At 39.2% G+C, this 18,674-nt stretch overlaps 1 protein-coding gene across 6 annotated transcripts in view; it reads left to right on the top strand.

The window, feature by feature from the left end:
• Positions 1 to 18,674, top strand: part of CAGE1 (cancer antigen 1) — a 48,457-nt gene that overhangs the window by 16,564 nt on the left and 13,219 nt on the right. Inside the window, exons 7-11 of one of the 6 annotated variants that reach the window (XM_039254417.1) lie at positions 1,541 to 1,621; positions 1,850 to 1,957; positions 16,074 to 16,178; positions 16,842 to 16,912; positions 17,112 to 17,175. In XM_039254417.1, coding sequence (XP_039110348.1) covers positions 1,541 to 1,621; positions 1,850 to 1,957; positions 16,074 to 16,178; positions 16,842 to 16,912; positions 17,112 to 17,121 — 375 coding nt within the window. In that variant the 3' untranslated portion in view covers positions 17,122 to 17,175. Of the gene's footprint in view, positions 1 to 1,540; positions 1,622 to 1,849; positions 1,958 to 8,340; positions 9,181 to 16,073; positions 16,179 to 16,841; positions 16,913 to 17,111; positions 17,176 to 18,674 lie in introns of those variants that run through there. The other 5 variants (XM_039254420.1, XM_039254419.1, XM_039254418.1 and 2 more) reach the window with 5 other exon arrangements.

The following is an 18,674-nucleotide window of genomic DNA, read 5'->3' as shown; positions in this document are numbered from 1 at the left end:
TTTCTCAAGTAGCACAAAGATAGGGGAAGAGATTCCTGGAATTTCTTCAGTTATTCTTTTCTTCGTATAGTGGTACAGTGGTGGAGAGACAAATTAAGAGAGTAAGTAAAATGGAGAAGGCAGTAGCAGGATGTTAACTTGTACTGGTTTTAATTTGAGAGGAAAACAGAAGTGACAAGTTTATCAGCTAACGGAATAAAAACGTATGCAAATATGGGATCTTGGATTGTTAATAGCAAACTCAGTCTTATATTATTAGGAAATAACTTCTCTGAACAGACCTGGATAGAAAATTTATGCAGACATTCTGGGGAGTCTCTCTGTCTTCTAGTTAACCTGTAGAGAAAAGGATCAAGGAATAACAGCTACGCAGAGAAACAGATACATCCTCCATTTTGTAAACCACCCTTCAAAAATAGGCCCCACTGAAGGTTGGAGCAGGATGTTACAAAAATACAATGTCAGATATTTGTGTTCTTTTGGTAAATTTACTGAAGTATTGTCAGGTGAAACGATATGGTGTCTGTGACTTGACTTAGTGAAGGGAAGGATTGGAGCTGGGAAGACGTGCTTGGGGATATAAATGATACAAGATTGACTACTAGTTGCCAATAGCCAAAGCTGGGTGAAAATTACATGGAGGTTCATTCACCTTTTTTCCGTAACTATTGGAAATTGCTCATAATAAAAATAATTCTGTGCTTCACACTTTATTTACCTCACTGATTTTTAGAGAAGTTTGAACTTTGAATATTAAGTTGTGTTGTTATCATACTGAAGGAACAAATGAACAAATAAGAAATGGTTATAAATTATGTCTAAGAAAAATTGGTAGTTTTTTTTTAAAGAAGAATTCTGATAGCCTGGTTGTAAAAACAACTGAATATTGGGATAAGCAAGCTCCTAGAGATGCCAAGGCCACCCTCAGGTTCATTGATTGGTTGGACCTGTGGGACTCTGCATACAGTCATACTACAGGTCTGTTTCACAGTGAGAGGATACAGAGCAAAGTTAGCACAGGCAAAAGGTGCTTGGGACAAAGTCCAGAGGAAACTAGATTCAAGCTGCCAAGAGTCCCTTCGCAGTGGAGTCACACAAGATGCACTTCATTTTTCCAGCATTGAGCTGTGACAATATATGTAAAGTTTTTACCAGGGAGGCTCATTAGAGACCCAGCACCCAGGATTTTTATTGGGGACTACTCACATAGGCACCCCTGCCTAGCACATATGAAAATTCCAGCCCCTCCAGAAGGAAAGAGGTGTTCAGTATAAACCATATGCTTTGTGAAATAGATTAGGCTGTTTATATTATGAAATGATGGAAATCCTCCAGCAATCCAAGTTCCCAGTCCCCAAGGGGGCAGAGTACAATCTCAGATCTGCAATGTGATTGCTTTTCTGTACAAGAGCTGTAAAAACAGTAGATCTTTGGAGACCAGGGATTGGATGGTGCATGATTTGATGATTTTATTATAAATGTTATAGAATATATTTTATTTCGTCTCCTTTTCTGAAATGTAAAATGCTTTTTTTCTTAGCTACTGAAACATAAAGACAGAATCACAACTTTTAGAGAGCTAATTACTAATGAAAAAGCATTTCAAGATCGGGTTATTGAGGTGAGTGTAACATTCACTGTGCACTGTCTTTAACATACAAAAATACAATTTCAAATATTTATGTTCTTTTGGGAAATGTGTTGAAATCCTTCCAGCTGTACGTTCTACACGTCTATGGTTCTAGCCACTGAAGATCTCTCTGATTGTTAAACTTATAAAATATTTATTGTCAAATTTTCCAAGGGATGTGAAAGTGTTGAAAGTGAGCACAAACGTATTTAATCTCAGGTTACAGACTTTGATTCACATGACACCAAGAACGTTGGAGATGTACCCATCTTACTGGGAGCCAGACTGAATACGTACTACAGTCTGAATGAAGAGCTTGATTACTTGGTAAGAAAGATCTTTTGTTGCTTCACTATCCTTTTTATCCATAGCACCATTTTATGGATGAGTTGAAGAAACTATCAACCTTTGGGATGCCTGAATGGCTCAGTTGGTTAACTGTCCAATACTGGCTCAGGTCATGATCTCACAGTTCATGAGTTCAAGCCCCACATCGGGCTCTGTGCTGACAGCTCAGGGTCTGGAGCCTGCTTCGGATTCTGTGCCTCCCTCTCTTTCTGCTCCTCCCCTCCTCGTGCTCTGTCTCTGTCTTTCTCAAAAATAAATAAACATTAAAAATATAAAAATAAAGGATTCTTTGAATCAAACCTAAAAAAAAAATCTATCAACCTTCTAAAACTTTGTTCATTAAAATGGTCTTCCACTGGCACTGTGGCAGTATTATTTGACCATAAGAGTAGAGAATTGAAGTTTGTATTTTTGGGTTTTGATATTTTACATATTGCCCTACCTGATATTGTTTAGAGTAATCAGATTTATTTTTTCAAAATGCAGAAATAAAAAAACATGCGCTATTTTTCACAGATTGAAGTACATTTGTACTTTTGCATATGCTACCACCATTCTTTTTTTTTAAGTTCTATTTATTTTTTTTAGTAATCTCTACACCCAACATGGGGCTCAAACTCAGTTCCAAGATCAAGAGCTGCACACTCTTCTGACTGAGCCAGCCAGGTATCCCACTACCACCATTCTTATATCAATATATCAATAGCTGTTTATAACAAGTATGATTTAGGAGTACTTTGGGAAATAGTCCTTAGAGTTTACTTTAGATTCCATCTAAAGATGAAGGCATCAGCACAGAAAATAAATAGTAATTATGTGACTTAATGGAGGTGTTAGCTAATGTTGTGATGGTAATCATTTTGCAATATAGAAGGGTATCAAATCAACATGTTGTATACCTTAAACTTACACAGTATTATAGGTCAGTTATATCTCAATAAAGCTAAAAAAAATAAAGGCAGATAAAACAGGAAAAATATGTTATAAGAAAGTGAAAATGTGGGGTGCCTGCGTGGTTCAGTCAGTTAAATGTCCAACTCTTGATTTTGGCTCAGGTCATGAGTGCATGGTTCATGAGATCAAGGCCTATATCAGGCTCTGCGCTGACAGCAGGGAGCTTGCTTGAGGCTCTCTCTGCCCCTCCCTGGCTCACACTCACTCTTTCTTTCAAAAATAAATACGTAAACTTTAAAAGTGAAAATATGATCTTGGTGTCTAGATAGTTATAGAATTATAATCCAATTGAATTCTACTATAATGAAAAAGTGATTAATTAATGTAATTTATTTTCTAATAGCAGAGAAGTCTATCATATTTCTAAATTATTAAAAATTGGCATTCTGCACTAAATTTATAGCATAATCATTCATCTATAAGACAGAAGAAAAAGTCAATGTGGTGAGGGCTCAAAAGTTTCTTGTAATTCATTAACTTTTTAATTTAATAAATAATTATTGACTTCCCACAAAAGGCTAAAAAGTTCTAGTCACTATGGAGACGGAGAGCTAAATCAAACATGATGTCCACTTGTAAGAAACCCAGAAAGGAAGACATAAATAACTATTCAAAAGGGATAAAAGGGAAGATTTTATTTAAGTTTATTTGTTTTGAGAGAGAGCACACATAGGAGGGAGAGAGAAAGAGAGAGAGAAAGAATCCCAAGCGGGCTTTGCACTGACAAAGCAGAACCCAACATGGGGCTCAATCCCACGAACCATGAGATCATGACCTGAGCTAAAATCAAGAGTTGGGTGCTTCACCAACTGAGCCACCAAGGCGCCCCAAAGGGGAAGTTTCTTAAAAAGCGATACAGTGACTAGCAACTGACAGAGGCCCTGTTTGTTGAACGAGGAGTTCAGAGGAGGACCAGATGCTGTCCAGGTGGGGGGAGGATCGTGGAACCCCTTGTGAAGGGGAATGGCAGCTGGACTTTGAAGACTGGTTACTTTGGAGCATAGGGAGATGAGAGCAGAGCTCTCAGTAAGTTCTATCATTCATTAGTAGTTTCTGTGCTTCGGGCATAAAAGATACTGCAAGTGGACCTTTATGTTCCCAGCAGTGGCAAGCTGGGAAGCAGATGTGTGTCAGAAGCAAGTGTGTCAGATACATGATGTCATTTTTAAAGTGCACCGTGGTCTACTTCCATAAACCGTGTCTCAGAGAGACCAAATAATTGATGAGGAAGGGAGAGCTCTTCACTGGAAAGGTAAGCTATTAAAAGTAGAAGAGACATCTTTTCCTAGCACTTCTCATGGGTGCTAAAACCCTCCATTCAAGACTGAGGTGGGGTGCCAGGTGGCTCACTCAGTTGAGGTCCAACTTCAGCTCAGGTCATGATCTCACGGGTTATGAGTTTGAGCCCCGCGTCAGGCTCTGTGCTGACAGCTCAGTCTGGAGCCTGTTTCAGATTCTGTTTCCCCCCTCTCTGCTCCTCCCCCACTTAGGCTCTGTTTCTCTGTCTCTCAAAAATAAACATTAAAAAATTTTTTTGAAAAGACTGAGGGGGAGCTTTCAGTAATTGGGTCAGACTGACAAGCACCCGAGCCTGCTGATCAATGTCAACCCCACTAAAGGGGAGACACACACGCCTGTGCCCCCTAACATGCTGTAGGAAGGATGCACACAACAGCCTCTGTGAAGTCTTCTCAGCAAAACAACTGGATCCAAAAGCAGACTTAAAGACCTAACTACCTTGACGGTAGATAAAGACACGAGTTAAATGACACCATGATAACAAATGCAGAATGTGAAAAACTCTCATCAGTTGACACTGGGCACAAGAAAAGGGAGGGAGAGGAGGCATAGTGATTATAGGCTAAAGGAGAGTGGAGACAAGAAACTGATCAACCCAATGCAGTGAGTATGTGACACCCATGTATACAGGTCCTGATTTGAACAAATCCACTGTAAAAAGGTGTTTGTGAGATAGTAACAGAAAAATGAACACAGTTCAGGCATAATATTAAGACATTGTTAATTTTACTAAATGAGATAGTGATATCATTGTGTTTTTGAAAGCCCTGATCTGTTAGTGATACATATTGAGAAGTATGTGTGAGTGAATTAATAGGATGTCTAGGTTTGCTTTAAAATGCCCTAGGAATAGGCACTCAGGTGGCTCAGTTGTTTAAGCGTCTGACTTCAGGTCAGGTAATGATCTTACAGTTTGTGAGTTAGAGCCCCACATCAGGGTCTGCATGTGCCTGTACAGAGGCTGCTTGAGATTCTCTCTCTCCCCCTGTCTTTCCACCCCTCCCCCATTTGTGCACACACATTCTTTCTCAAAAATAAATAATAAACTTAAGTAAACCATGGGCTCCTGCGTGGCCCAGTCGGTTGGGCATCCAGTTTCCGTTCAGGTCATGATCTCACGGCCTGTAAGTTCGTGCCCTGTGTCAGGCTCTGTACTGACAGCTCAGAGCCCCTGTGCTGACAGCTCAGAGCCTGGGGCCTGTTTTAGATTCCGTATCTCCCTCTCTCTCTCTTTGCCCTTCCCCCACTCATGCTCTCAAAAATAAATAAACATTTTAAAAAATCTTTTAATAAAATACTCCAGGGAAATGAAAAGGTGACCAAGTTGGGGTGGTGGGAGGTTGGAGACAGATGAAAAAATACTGGAAAAATGTTGATAATTGTTGAAGTTAAGTGCTGGGCACGTGGAGGGTCATTTATACTACTCTCTCTACTTTTGTATGTGTTTGGAATTTTCTGAAATGGTTTTTTTTTTATTTCTTTTTAATGTTTTTTTTTTTTTTTTTCTGAGAGAGACAGCATGAGCGAGGGAGGGGCAGAGAAAGGGAGACACAGAATCTGAAGCAGGCTCCAGGCTCTGAGCTGTCAGCACAGAGCCCGACGTGGGGCTCGAACCCACGAAACATGAGATCATGGCCTGAGCCGAAGCCGGACGCTTAACTGACTGAGCCACCCAGGAGCCCCAGAAATAAAGAGTTTTGATTGTGTTGTTTTTTGAATGCAGAAGTGTGCTCCAGAGGGCTCAGTTCTCATTCTCTAAGGAGCTCTAGGCCAGCAAGACTTGATCCGCGGGAGCTAAATTTGAGGCTCACACCTCCTCTTCTGCTTCATCTTGTGCTTCTCTTGTGGCCTTTCTGACCCCGTGCTTTTGGTTCTTCTTCACAATTCTGATCCTCCTGTTGCTCCTTTCACCTCCTGACCTCCTGCATCTTGAGACAGTGTCCTTGACCCCAGCTTTGCCTACTGACTGGCTCCAGCACCGTGGATGTTCAACTGTCAAGTGCAAAATCTCTCCTGATCCTAGAAGCCCTTGATGAGGAACACCAATGTTAGGGATTTAGAGGGAATAAACAGGTGTCCAGTTAACAGCGCCAAAGTTCAGGGGTGCCTGGGTGGCTCAGTCGGTGAAATGTCCTGTCGGACTCTTGATTTCGGCTCAGGTCATGAGTTCATGAGATTGAGCCATGCATCAGGCTCTGTGCTGACTGTGCGGAGCCTGCTTGGGATCCTCTGTCTTCCTCTCTCTGTCCTTCCCTCCCTCAAAATAAATAAATAGACGTTAAAAAAAAATGCTGAAGTTTAGGGTTCAAGTTAGGCTAATAGTAATGATTCTTCAAGGTCCTCCTAGATCCCATCTTCAGTAAAATAGTAAAAAACTTTTTCTTAAAGTTTATTTATTTGATGGGAGGAAGGGCAGAGGGAGAGAGAATCTCAAGACAGGGCTTGATCTCATAAACTGTGAAATCAGGTCCTGAGCCTAAATCAAGAGTCAGACACTTAACTGACTGAGCCATTTAAGTGCCCCAGAAATCTTCTTATAAAACTAAAATATTCTTAAACCAGTGTTATAGAAGATATCCTTTTTTAAAAGTTTGTTTGTTTGTTTGTTTTGAGAGAGAAAGAGAGAGAGAGAATTCCAAGCAGGCTCTGTGCTTTCAGCATAACAGGGGTTCGATCCCATGAACTGTGAGATTATGACCTGAGCCAGAATCAAGACTCAGACACTTAGCTGAGCCACCCAGGCACCTCTAGAAGATATCCTTTAACCATTATTCTATAATAGCTGAAGATTAAAAACTGAAACATTATTCTAAAACATGCCACTTTACTGTAACACTCACTGTATTACATGGAACATTAATTTATTATTTTGGTAGTCTTAAAAGAAGTTTATTTCTTACCAAAGAAATGCTCAGAATGTAGCAAGCTTGCTTAATTTTCATATTCATTTCTTATGGTCCTAAAAATAAGTAAAGAAATGTTACTCTAGGAAACTATTACTACTCTAGGAAAAAATTTTCTAAGTGAGCCAGAAGAAAATGGGCACAACCCAATGTTTTAGGGTTCCTCTAAACTATTAAACATACCCAATCAGTTTCTGGATTTGGGTACAGTATTTCTTTGAGTGAACCTTATGGTTTGTGGGCCTCTCTGCCACTGAACCACCAACCTCCTGAGAAAGATTCTGGGCTCACTGGAACTCAGGTCACACAGATGGGAGGGCTGTCCAGTTGGGCGGAATTCCTGTTCCTCAGTTTCCACAGGAAGACGTCAACTTTGCCACCTGTTTCCTTGCCCTCTCCAGCACCCTGGGCATTCATGCAGTACTCTGCCCCCATTCCGCACCTTCCTGGTTTCGACTTTCCTAAATCCTATTGTGAGGCCAGTGCAAGAAGCAATACTTGCACAACAGACCCTGTTGCAGGATATAACAGTCTATTTACTGACCAGCCCAGAGCTTAAGAACTCTTCTGTCTGAAGAATTATCTGTGCAGCCCTGTCATTCCTCCTGGAGCAATCCACAGTGGAAAATGCATTTCACTTCTTGGTCAAATACACATATACCCCCACACAGAAGTAACACTGGGTTTTTATTGTTCTGTTCCTAGTCCATTTTTACGTGTTTGGTCATAAATTCATTTCACTGCTTAAGAAGGAGTCACAAGCTGGATTGTGATTATTAGCAGAAAGCGACTGCTTGGAACATACTGTCTTAGCCCTCCCAGGATTGCTTTTACCAGGTTGTGTTTGGTGTTAAGCCCTCAGCAATCCTAGGAAACCTCTTTCTCCATTTTTTCCAGAGAGATTATTGTTTTGCTTAGTGCCATGTGGATGAGAACTTCCTCTGAGGCCTCAGGCCTACTAGGAAAAACTTCTCTTTAGAAACAGGTGTGTTTTCATCACACGAATAATGCAAATCATGTAACTGGTCAGATGTCAGTTTTGCTTTAGGTGCCAGGAAGTTCAATACGAAATGCATGGCGCTGTAGTGCAGGTTTTAATTGTCTTACGTATGCATTTTGTTCTTCACTTGTTCTGTACATTCTGGTCTAATTGTATTTAATTTATATTTTACTATATGTATTCAATCTCAAAACCGTTGTGTAAAGAATTGGAAAATCAATCCGCCAGCCTTCAGATGTCTCAGTCTCCTAGGCCATTCATAACAATGACAGATGCATCTACGGTCATGGTTAAACGTTATTGCTACCTTGACACACTTTCTCTGTAATTTGACTGCAGCAGGGCATATGACAATCCCATATGAGGAAAAAGTGTGAATGTAAGCAAAAACAAAAGTTTTTTTTCTTCGGAAACCTGGAATTATGAACTAGATAGAGCCAGATAGCTTGACTATATTACCAGGCCACTTGTACTTCTCATCATAGAAGGCCTCAGTGATCCTTGCAGAGGTGTGTGGTAGACACAGCAATGGCCACCCAAAGATGTCCTTGCCCTAGTCCTGGAGCATGGCAGCAGGGACTTTGGATCCCTTAATAAAATAAGATATCTAGGCACTTTAGGCAAAAGGGGCTTTGTAGATGTGATTAAATCAAGGACCTTGTGTGGAGATGGATGATTAAATCAAGGTCCTTGAAATGTGGAGTTGGATTATCCTGGTTTATCAGGATGGGCTCAATCTAATCTCATGCATCCAGCCACGTCTGAGAGAGATACGACCTTGAAGAATGTTAGAGATGGAACATTGCTGGCTTTGAGGATGAACCAAGGAGATCACAAACCAAGTGATGCGGATAGCCTTTAGAAGCTGGAAAATGTCCCCTAAAGCCCTCAGAAAGGAACACAGCCCTGCTGACAGTTTGACCTTAGCCAAATGAGATGGCCGCCAGACTTCTAACCTACAGAACTGAAAATTAATAAATCTGTGTTGTTTTAAGCCACTTAGGTTTATGGCTATTTGTTACAGCAATAATAAAAAGCTAATACAAGACGTGTTGATCTTATTTATTTATTTATTTTTTAGTTACTTGGTTTTCAGTGCCTTATAATATGTTAGGGCAAATTAATACATTATTAACTTGGAGCTATGTCCATAAATCTAAAACACATGGAGACAGTAGAGGGGTCCCAACCCAGGAAATCTTCCTCTGGAGGACTTCGTAACTGAGCAGTAACACCTGGTCTGAGGAAACCTCATCCAGCACAAGCAGCTAGCCGGCTTCTCCACCTCTCAGTGCCTGCGTCCACACAGCATGGAAAGCAGCTTTCCAAGAGGACTTCCTCTTCTACTCTGGTCAAGTGTATGTTTCTGTGAACAGGGCCAGACACAGCCCTCTGCCTAACTCAGTCCTACCCTGGGAGCCTGCTTCTTAGAGATCTTTGGCAAGGCCTCTCGCCACCGCCATACGTCTGCCTCTGCACCACGCACTCCGGTACACGTGGGCAGACCCCACAGGAAGGGAGTTGCTGGGGAGATGGGAGAGCAAGCCACTGCCCCTGTGGTCAGCCCTCAAGCACCCTGGGGTGAGGAGTGCTAGTTGGACTTTATTTCTTATCTCCACTTATGCGAGGGCTGTGATGTGATCTTAAAAAGTATTTATTTAAATATTTCACAACAAACTAATATAACAGATAGCCTTGTATTGTACCACCCAGGTAAAGAAATGAAATGTGAATATAGTTGAAAGCCCCCTGTGGCCCTCTCCAGCTGCATTTTCCTCCCCTCCACCCAGTGGTAACCATTCTCCTGAAGTTAGTGTTTACCTTGACCATGCATGTCTATTTCTTGCATACATCTATATCTTTAAACAATGCAGTATTGGGTTACATATCTTTTACTGTTTACATATCTTTTTTATTATACATCCTTTTCTAAGTTTTTTCCCTCAATCTCGTAACTGTAAGGTTCTTTTTTGGCGATTAGATGTAGCTGAATTTACCCATGTTCGCTCCTATGTAGTGTTTTAACATAAATAAATCATAGCTCACACTAGAACATTTCAGATATATCAAGTCTTTGTCCACATATCTTTGCAGAGTTAAAATCATACTGTATATAAACTGTTGAATTTTATTTTAATTAATATATCACACATATTTACATGCTACTATGCTATCCTTATAGATTATATATAATTCCCAATGGCTTTGTAATATTCCATAGAGTGAAAATACAATAATTTTTTAGCCAATCCCCCTTGTTGGATGTTTGGGTTCTTTCTCTTTTTATGGAGAGGCTTTTCCTTTGTGATTATTTCCTTGGAATAAATTACTGAAGAGGCATTACTGCTTTTGAAGCTATAAATATGCATGTGGATCTTTATGTACACAATCATTGGATTGTACAAGTGAATTTTCAAAAGACTTGAACTTTACCTTGCAGATATCAGTGTATTAATAGTACCATTTCATCAGAATCTTCCAGCATTAAATACTATCACTTGAAATGTTTCTAAACAATTGGCCTTTTAATTTATACTTGTAAGATGGAACATTTTTTAACATATTGCTTTTACACTTGTGTGGGGGGGGAGAGTCTCACCAGCAGATTTTAATATATGCAGAGTTTAACAATTCTCTTTTAACAGAGATTTTAACACATGAATTATATTTTTAAGGAATAATAATTGTGGTAGAATAAATAACATCTCACTATGTGCAGATTCCAAACTTCTTTCCAAGCCAAAGTCTTAAATCTGTTACTGTACATATTTCTGGGCCTGATACCCATCTAAAGATTTTTTTGCTTTTTCTTCAATTTAACTTGTCCCCAAATCTGATTTCTCTTCTATCTTCACCTAGTTATGGGGACTGACTAGGAAGGCTGGGAGGGGTGGGGAGCAGGGGGAGGGGGTGAGATTCTTACTGGCGTCAACAAAGGATGCCAAAATCAAAGGACTAAACAAGGCCAAAAACCATGCAGGAATGTCATGTGAAAGACCTAGAAGGGAAGCCACAAGAGTCATCAACCAGATAGTAGGATGGGGTGGGGGTGCAGTGGCACCAGGTACAGTACTTATGGATCCAGAAGTCTAGGGCCAGATAGAATAGAGCCAAGGGAAGCCTCTTCTCTATGGACCATCTGGTGAATGGGAGCTCTGTCATCTGTTTGACTCACAGTGGTCTAGATCTCCTGCCGTTTTAAGTCAAGTGCATAGTCGCTTCACTAATCTTCAGTTTCTCATCCTTCATTCACATCTACTTTCTTTTGGTGGAGACTTTGAGTGGGTTCAGGCTAGTGTTCAGCTCAGAAGTGTTACAGTGCCTCAGACATCAAGGAAAAGACACATTATACCTTTCATTGATATTATTCAAATATCACATTCAAGGTTATCTCATAATATCTTCCTTTACAAAAGAAAAATGTTGCCACCACTCCATCCTTTATTACTTAAATATTACTTTTAAGTAATACATTACTATTTTATTATATAATTACATAATTAATATGTAATTATTTATTTAATATTAATATTACATAATTATTAAATATTAATATTAATCATTACATAACTACATAATTAATATGTAATTAACTAATTACATATTAAAAAGGACTTTTTGGTATGCTTTCATGAAAATGTTTTAGACTTTTTCAATGATTCCATTCAAATACAGTCTTCTGATATTTTTTTAAAGTTTATGAGAGAGAGAGAAAGAGAGAGAGAATCCTGAGCAGGCTCTACACTCTTAGCACAGAGTCCAGTGTGGGACTCCATCTCATGAATTATGAGATCATGACCTGAGCTGAAATCAAGAGTTGGATGCTTAACCAACTAAGCCATTCAGGTATCCCTAAAATTTTTCTATTTTGAAATTTCTTTCAAAATTTAAAATTTGAGCTTTTAATGAAAAGACAAGCCATGGACTGGGAGAAATTTGCAAATCACAGGGCTTTTTTAAACATTTTTATTTTTGAGAGAGAGAGAGAGCACACAGGGGAGGAGCAGAGAGAGAGGGAGACAGAGGATCCAAAGTAGGCTCTGTGCAGAGTCTGATGTGGGTCTTGAACTCATGAACCAAGATATGGCCTGAGTTAAAGTCAGATGCATAACCAACTGAGCCACCCAGGTGCCCCACAAATCACAGATTTGATACAGGACATGTATCTAGAACATGTAAAGCACCAGGGCGCCTGAGTGGCTCAGTTGGTTAAGCATCTGACTTGGGCTCAGGTCATGATCTAACATTGGTGGGTTCCAGCCCCACTTCCATGCTGACAGTGTGGAACCTGCTTGAGATTCTCTTTCTCCCCTTCTCTCTCTGTGCCCCTCCAACTCATGCTTTCTTTCTCTCAAATAAACTTAAAAAAAAAAAAAACTTAAAAAAACATATGTAAAGCACTCTCAAAACTCTGTAAGAAGAAAATAACCCAATTTAAAAGGTGGGCAAAAAGATTTTAACAGGTGCTTCATTAAAAGGATAGATGGATAGCACATGAAAAGATACTCAACATCATTGAGATGTACATTAAAACTATAATGAATACCACTACATACCCTTTACTGAGGATTGATGAAGATGTGGAACACTACAAGTCTCATATGCAGTGGATGGGAATGTAAAATTGTACAGCACCTTTAGAAAACACTTAGGCAGTTTATTATTAAAAAGGTAAACATAGACCTGCCATTGGTCTACTCTTAGGTATTTACCCAAGATAAATGGAAGCATATGTTCATACAAAGATCTGGACATGAAAGTTCCTAGCAGGAACTTTATAATCAAAAACTGAAAGCAACTCAAATGTCTATCAACAGATGTATGGATAAACAAATTGTGGTATGTCCACATTATGGAGTACTACTCAGCAAGGAAAAAGGGATGGATTACTGAATACACATGCAACCTAGAGGAATCTCAAAATTGTGTGGAGTGAGAAGAGCCAGGCCAGAGTAAATACTGTTTGCTTATATTCTATAAAACTAGAAAATACAGACCAATCAATAGTGACAGAAAGCAGATTGGTATTTTCTGGGGGTTCACACAGAGTATGAGAGTCAGGGAAGACAGGCAGACAAGAAAGAGGAATTACCAAGAGGCAAGAAGAGAGGCAGTGACGGATATGTTCATTATATTGATTGCAGTGATGGTTTCATAGTTATATACATATGTGAAAACTTATCAAAGTGTACTTTTTAAGTATGTCTAATTTAGGGGAACCCAGGTAGCTTAGTCAATTAAGCGTCCGATTCTTGATCTAGGCTCAGGTCAGGGTCTCATGCTTCGTGGGATCAAATGCCATGTCAGGCTCTGGACTGATAGCATGGTGCCTTCTTGGGGTTCTCTTTCTCTCTGCCCTTATCCCTATCACGCATGCACATGCTCTCTGTCTTTCTCTCAAAATGAGTAGACAAATTTTAATGAAAATAAGTGCTATTTATCATATGTCAGTAATACTCTTAAAGCAGTTAAACTTTACACACTTCAGCAGAAACTTACAATTTTGATTCCTTTTCACTGTAATCCAAAATACTGCTTTATAAGAGTTATTCCTTTATCTCCAAAACAAATATTCTTTAAGGAATATTTTGCTCTTATTTCTTTGATCTGAGGTTAGCAAATTTAAAAGATTCAATCTGAAGATTTAAAAGGGTTATTACTTTCATCTTGAAAGCCATTGAAGAGGGTGCCTGGGTGGCTCAGTTGGTTAAGCATCCAACTTTGGCTCAGGTCATGATCTCACGGTTTGTGAGTTTGAGCTCCACATCAGGCTCTGTGCTGACAGCTCAAAGCCTGGAGCCTGCTTCCGATTCTGTGTCTCCCTCTCTCTCTACCCTTCCCCTGCTCACACTCTGTCCCTCTCTCTCCCAAAAGTAAATAAACATTTTAAAAAATTAAAAAGAAAATGAAAGCCATTAAAGAAATCCAAAGCATACCATAAAGTCTATACTGAAAAAGAGTGAGGAATTCTGCATTGCTTTAGTAAGAGATCATGAGATACACGAAGCTCCAGGTGAAGAGTGCAGGGAAGGAATAGAATGGGAAAAGCCAAGCCCTATGCTAATGGTTGTGGGTTTTAGTTCTTCCCACTTCTAGACCTATCCTTTCAAAACCTTTTAGATTGTCTTCACCTTGATTCCATCTGTTAAATTCAGGTCATAATATTTGTATTCCCTATCTTAAATAATGTATGTATTCAGAGGAGCAGGACTACTAATGTGGTTTTGTCCCTTTAATTTATTTACATAAGAAGTAAGAATAAGAGAGTTGCTATTACCACAGCAAATTTGTTTTGCCATTGCATCTCCTATGGGATTTCACTACAGACACGTAAGTATATCTAAAACATTAGAAGATCGATGGCCATTCTTAACATTGGTATTTCATGGGGACATTTCTGTCATTTTTCTTCTATAACAGGTTTGAAAATTAAGGTAACTGATAAGGGAACTTGTGAATACCCTTTCCTAATAATTAATCTGAGATGCCATGGTTAGAAAGAAATGTTTTAATATTTGGTATTCTTTTTTGTGTGTAAACATTAGGCCTTAGGTCAGAACATGACATACATGGAGCTAAGCTTTTTTAAAAACTTGGATGGGGCACCTGGGTGGCTGTCGGTTGAGCGTCCAACTTCAGCTCAGGTCATGATCTCACTGTCTGTGAATTCGAGCCCTGCGTCGGGCTGTGTGCTGACAGCTCAGAGCCCTGGAGCCTATTTCTGTGCCTCCCTCTCTCTCTGCCCCTCCCCCATTTGTGCTCTGTCTCTCTTGCGCTCAAAAATAAATAAAACATTTAAAAAAATAATAAAACTTTGTATCATTTATGCAAGTTGAGACTGTCAAACCTGAAAATGCATCATCAGGCACATTAGTACTTTAATTTAGATGGAATCAAGTATATCTATACATTGATTATAAATGGAAAGAGGGTAAGGAAGGTTTGGGGTGAACATTTGTATTCACTAACAAGTCTTTACTTATTTGCAAAGCTCTTTCATAATATTAAATTGGAGGAATTTATAATTGTGATTATAAAATTATAGTTTTTGCCCCTCTGTTCTAAGTGCAATCTAACTGGGATTAGTGTCTATTGATTCACTTGTGGTACATCTTGGGGTTTTTTTTGCTTTTTGTTTTTGATTTTTTTTAATGTTTATTTATTTTTGATAGAGAGACAAAGTGTGATCAGGGGAGGGTCAGAGAGAAAGGGAGATGCAGAATCTGAAGCAGGCTTCAGGCTCTGAGCTGTCAGCACAGAGCCTGACGTGGGGCTCAAACCTATAAGCCGTGAGATCATGACCCGAGCTGCAGTTGGAAGCTTAACCGACTGAGCCACCCAGGCGCCATGGTGGAACTTGGTTTAAGAGAATCTTGGAATGGGACACCTGGGTGGCTCAGTTGGTAAGTGTCCGACTCTTGGCTCAGGTCAGGATCTCATGGCTTGTGAGTTTGAGCCCCACATCGGGCTCAATGCCAACATCACGAGCCTGCTTGGGATTCTCTCTCCCTCTTTCTCTGCCCCTCCTCCACTAGCACTGTCTCTGTCTCTCAAAAACAAACTTAAAAAAAAAAAAGAGAGAATCTTGAAATAAAGTATAGGTCACTGTTCTCATTAGTTCTCAGCATCCATATGTAGTTTTCTTTTTTTTCCCTAAGAAATGATGTTTTAAATTATTTTTTATGGTTATTTATTTTGAGAGAGAGACACAAAGTGCAAATGGGGGATGGATAGAGAGAGAGTGAGACACAGAATCCAAAGCAGGCTTCAGACTCTGAGCTGTCAGCACAGAGCCTGATATGGGGCTCAAACTCATGAACTACAAGTCATGACCAGAGCTGAAGTTGGACGCTTAACCAACTGAGCCACCCAGGCACCCCCATATGTGGTTTTCATGGCAGTTTCCACAGTTTGTATTTTTACTGATGTTTCTCCATAGATTGCAAAATTGGGAAGTCTTCTAGAGTCAAAAGAAGACCATTGCAACAGACTCATTGAAGAAAATGACAAATATCAAAGACATTTAGGCAACTTAATAAATAAGGTACAAATTTTCTTATAGAAATATTTATCTTTAAAAACTATGCCAAATATTAAAATAATAGAATTTTAGTGCTACAAAGGATCTGAAGAATGATGGAACACATTTATATTGATTCTTTTTACTTCATAATGACCTTATAAAGGGCACCTGGGTGGCTCAGTTGGTTAAGCGTAATGACATAAAATGCTCCCATCAGCCTTTTAGCTGACACTTAACAACATTCTGTGTATCTATCCCCTGCTGTTGACTATTTTAAGTCTTAGTATTAGGACTTCATTTTGAGAGTAATTGTAAATCTTTTCAATTTAACATTCTAGTTTACCTTCTGAAAACTGTGTTAACTTTAACCATACATACAGGCTCTAATCCTTAGCTGATACATCTACTGTTTTTGCGGAAGACAACTGGATTAGAGTTGACTCACTACAGTTGTCCATTTACTGACACGTCACTCTTTCTGCCTGATGAATAGGTACTTTATAATTCTATTTCTACTCATATTCCTGATGTCAGACGGTAAGGAAGATGTTTTGCCAACTGTAAAACTTGATGACATTTACATAATTGAACTTCAACTGTAGAGGTTTTTTTAAGCAACTATAAACAAAAATAAAAGTTCTAGAATTTATCATAGAATAATTTTGTGGCTTATTTTTTTTCAAGGTTACATCATATGAAGAAATTATTGAATGTGCTGACCAAAGGCTTGAGATATCCCACTCCCAGATTGCACAGTAAGTTGAAAAAGCTTAGTTTTTTGTAAACATTTACCAATATTTTATTTTGCTCCCTGGCTTGCCAAGTTTATTTTCTTAGACTCCTAGAAAGAGAAAAAATGTGCATTTTTTATAAATTAAGGCCATTCTTCAATAAAATAGTCTGCTTAATGTCTGACTACTTGCATAACCAGATTTTCATCTTCTTTTCTCACAGCTCCCTTTGATTTGGGGGAGGGGGGTGGTGACAGTATTCATGAGAAACATCCAAAAGTTTCAGGAGATATTCCATGGTGTTCAAGTAAAATAACGTTGCAATGCTTAGACTTTATTCACAAAAAGTTTTGAATGCACACCAAATGGAACATACATGTATGTATATCAAGTACTCTCTCATGAGAATCGGATTCAGCTCTAGGCCTCTGGGTGGCTCAGTCAGTTGAGCATCCTACTCTTGATTTTGGCTTGGGTCATGATCCCAGGGTCATGGGAATGAGCCCCTCATCAGGCTCCAGGCTGAGCATGGAGACTGCTTAATATTCTCTCTCTCCACCTCTGGCATTCACTCTCTCTAAAAAATAAAAATAAAAAATAAAGTGTGCCTGCGTGGCTCAGTCAGTTAAGCATCTGATTTCGGCTCAGGTCACGATCTCACAGTTCATGAGTTTAAGCCCCACATCAGGCTCTGTGCTGACAGCTCAGAACCTGGATGGAACCTGTTCAGATTCTGTATCTTTATCTTTCTCTGCCCTTTCCCTGCTCGCTCATGTGTGCTTTCTCTCTCTCTCAAAAATAAACATAAATAAATGAATGAATGAATAAAATTCTGCACATTTTTTTTCACTTATTATCTTCACTTCTCATATGCTGTTTCCTTATCCTTCCCTCAATTTCATTTATACTGTGCTGGCTTTCACTAAGCTTAAGCAAGAGGTCTGTTCTTACCACAGAAGGCACACCCCCACATACAAAGTTTCTGTAGAGCTCACTTACCACAAGATAACTGAAAGATAGTTCAGGTATTTGTACCTTGGGAACTTCATTTTGTTTTTTATTATTGTACCTCAGTAGATGAACGTTAAAACAGTCTTCCCATTTTTCATACTGACATTGACAAGTCTTAAATTTGAAGGAGGAAGGGAGTGTTATTATACACTCAAGACAAGTAAAATAACACTCCTCCTTAGCTTATAACCAAGAAAACTCAGCCAATGATCAATCATCATGAGATGAGCTCATGAAATATAAAAATAACAAATAATATTTCTAAACCAATATCAAATAAACCATCACTCTGGCCACATTGCTTTGACCCAGTTATTTTTAAAATGCAATTTTTTTAAACTTACATTTCGGAAAAGTGGTTGATCCACTTTGTGGTCAAGAAGAGATTCGAGGGGCGCCTGGGTGGTTCACTTGGCTCAGGTCATGATCTCACGGTTCATGAATTTGAGCCCCATATCAGGCTCTGCACGGACAGTGTAAAGCCTGCTTGGGATTCTCTCTCTTTCCCCTCTCTCTCTGTCCCTACCCTGCTTGCTGTCTCTCGAAATAAATAAATAAACTTTAAAAATTTTTTTCAAAAAGAAGAAATTTGAGTTCTATAAATTTTACTAAAATGGTTGTCAGCTGTGGCTGCTTATTAAAATTCCCCTGAATGCTTTATAAAAATATCCAGTGCCCAGACTCTACTCCCAGATCCAATAAGCTAAGACCAAGTCAGTTCTGGGCATCAGTGTATGTCAAAAGCTGTCCAGGTGATTCTAATGTCTGGACAGTT

Source organism: Hyaena hyaena, unplaced genomic scaffold (assembly GCF_003009895.1).
Source record: "Hyaena hyaena isolate Hyena2069 unplaced genomic scaffold, ASM300989v1 scaffold_481, whole genome shotgun sequence".
Classification (NCBI taxonomy): domain Eukaryota; kingdom Metazoa; phylum Chordata; class Mammalia; order Carnivora; family Hyaenidae; genus Hyaena; species Hyaena hyaena.
Note: the sequence above shows the minus strand (reverse complement) of the source record. Positions and strands in the feature narration are given on the sequence as shown.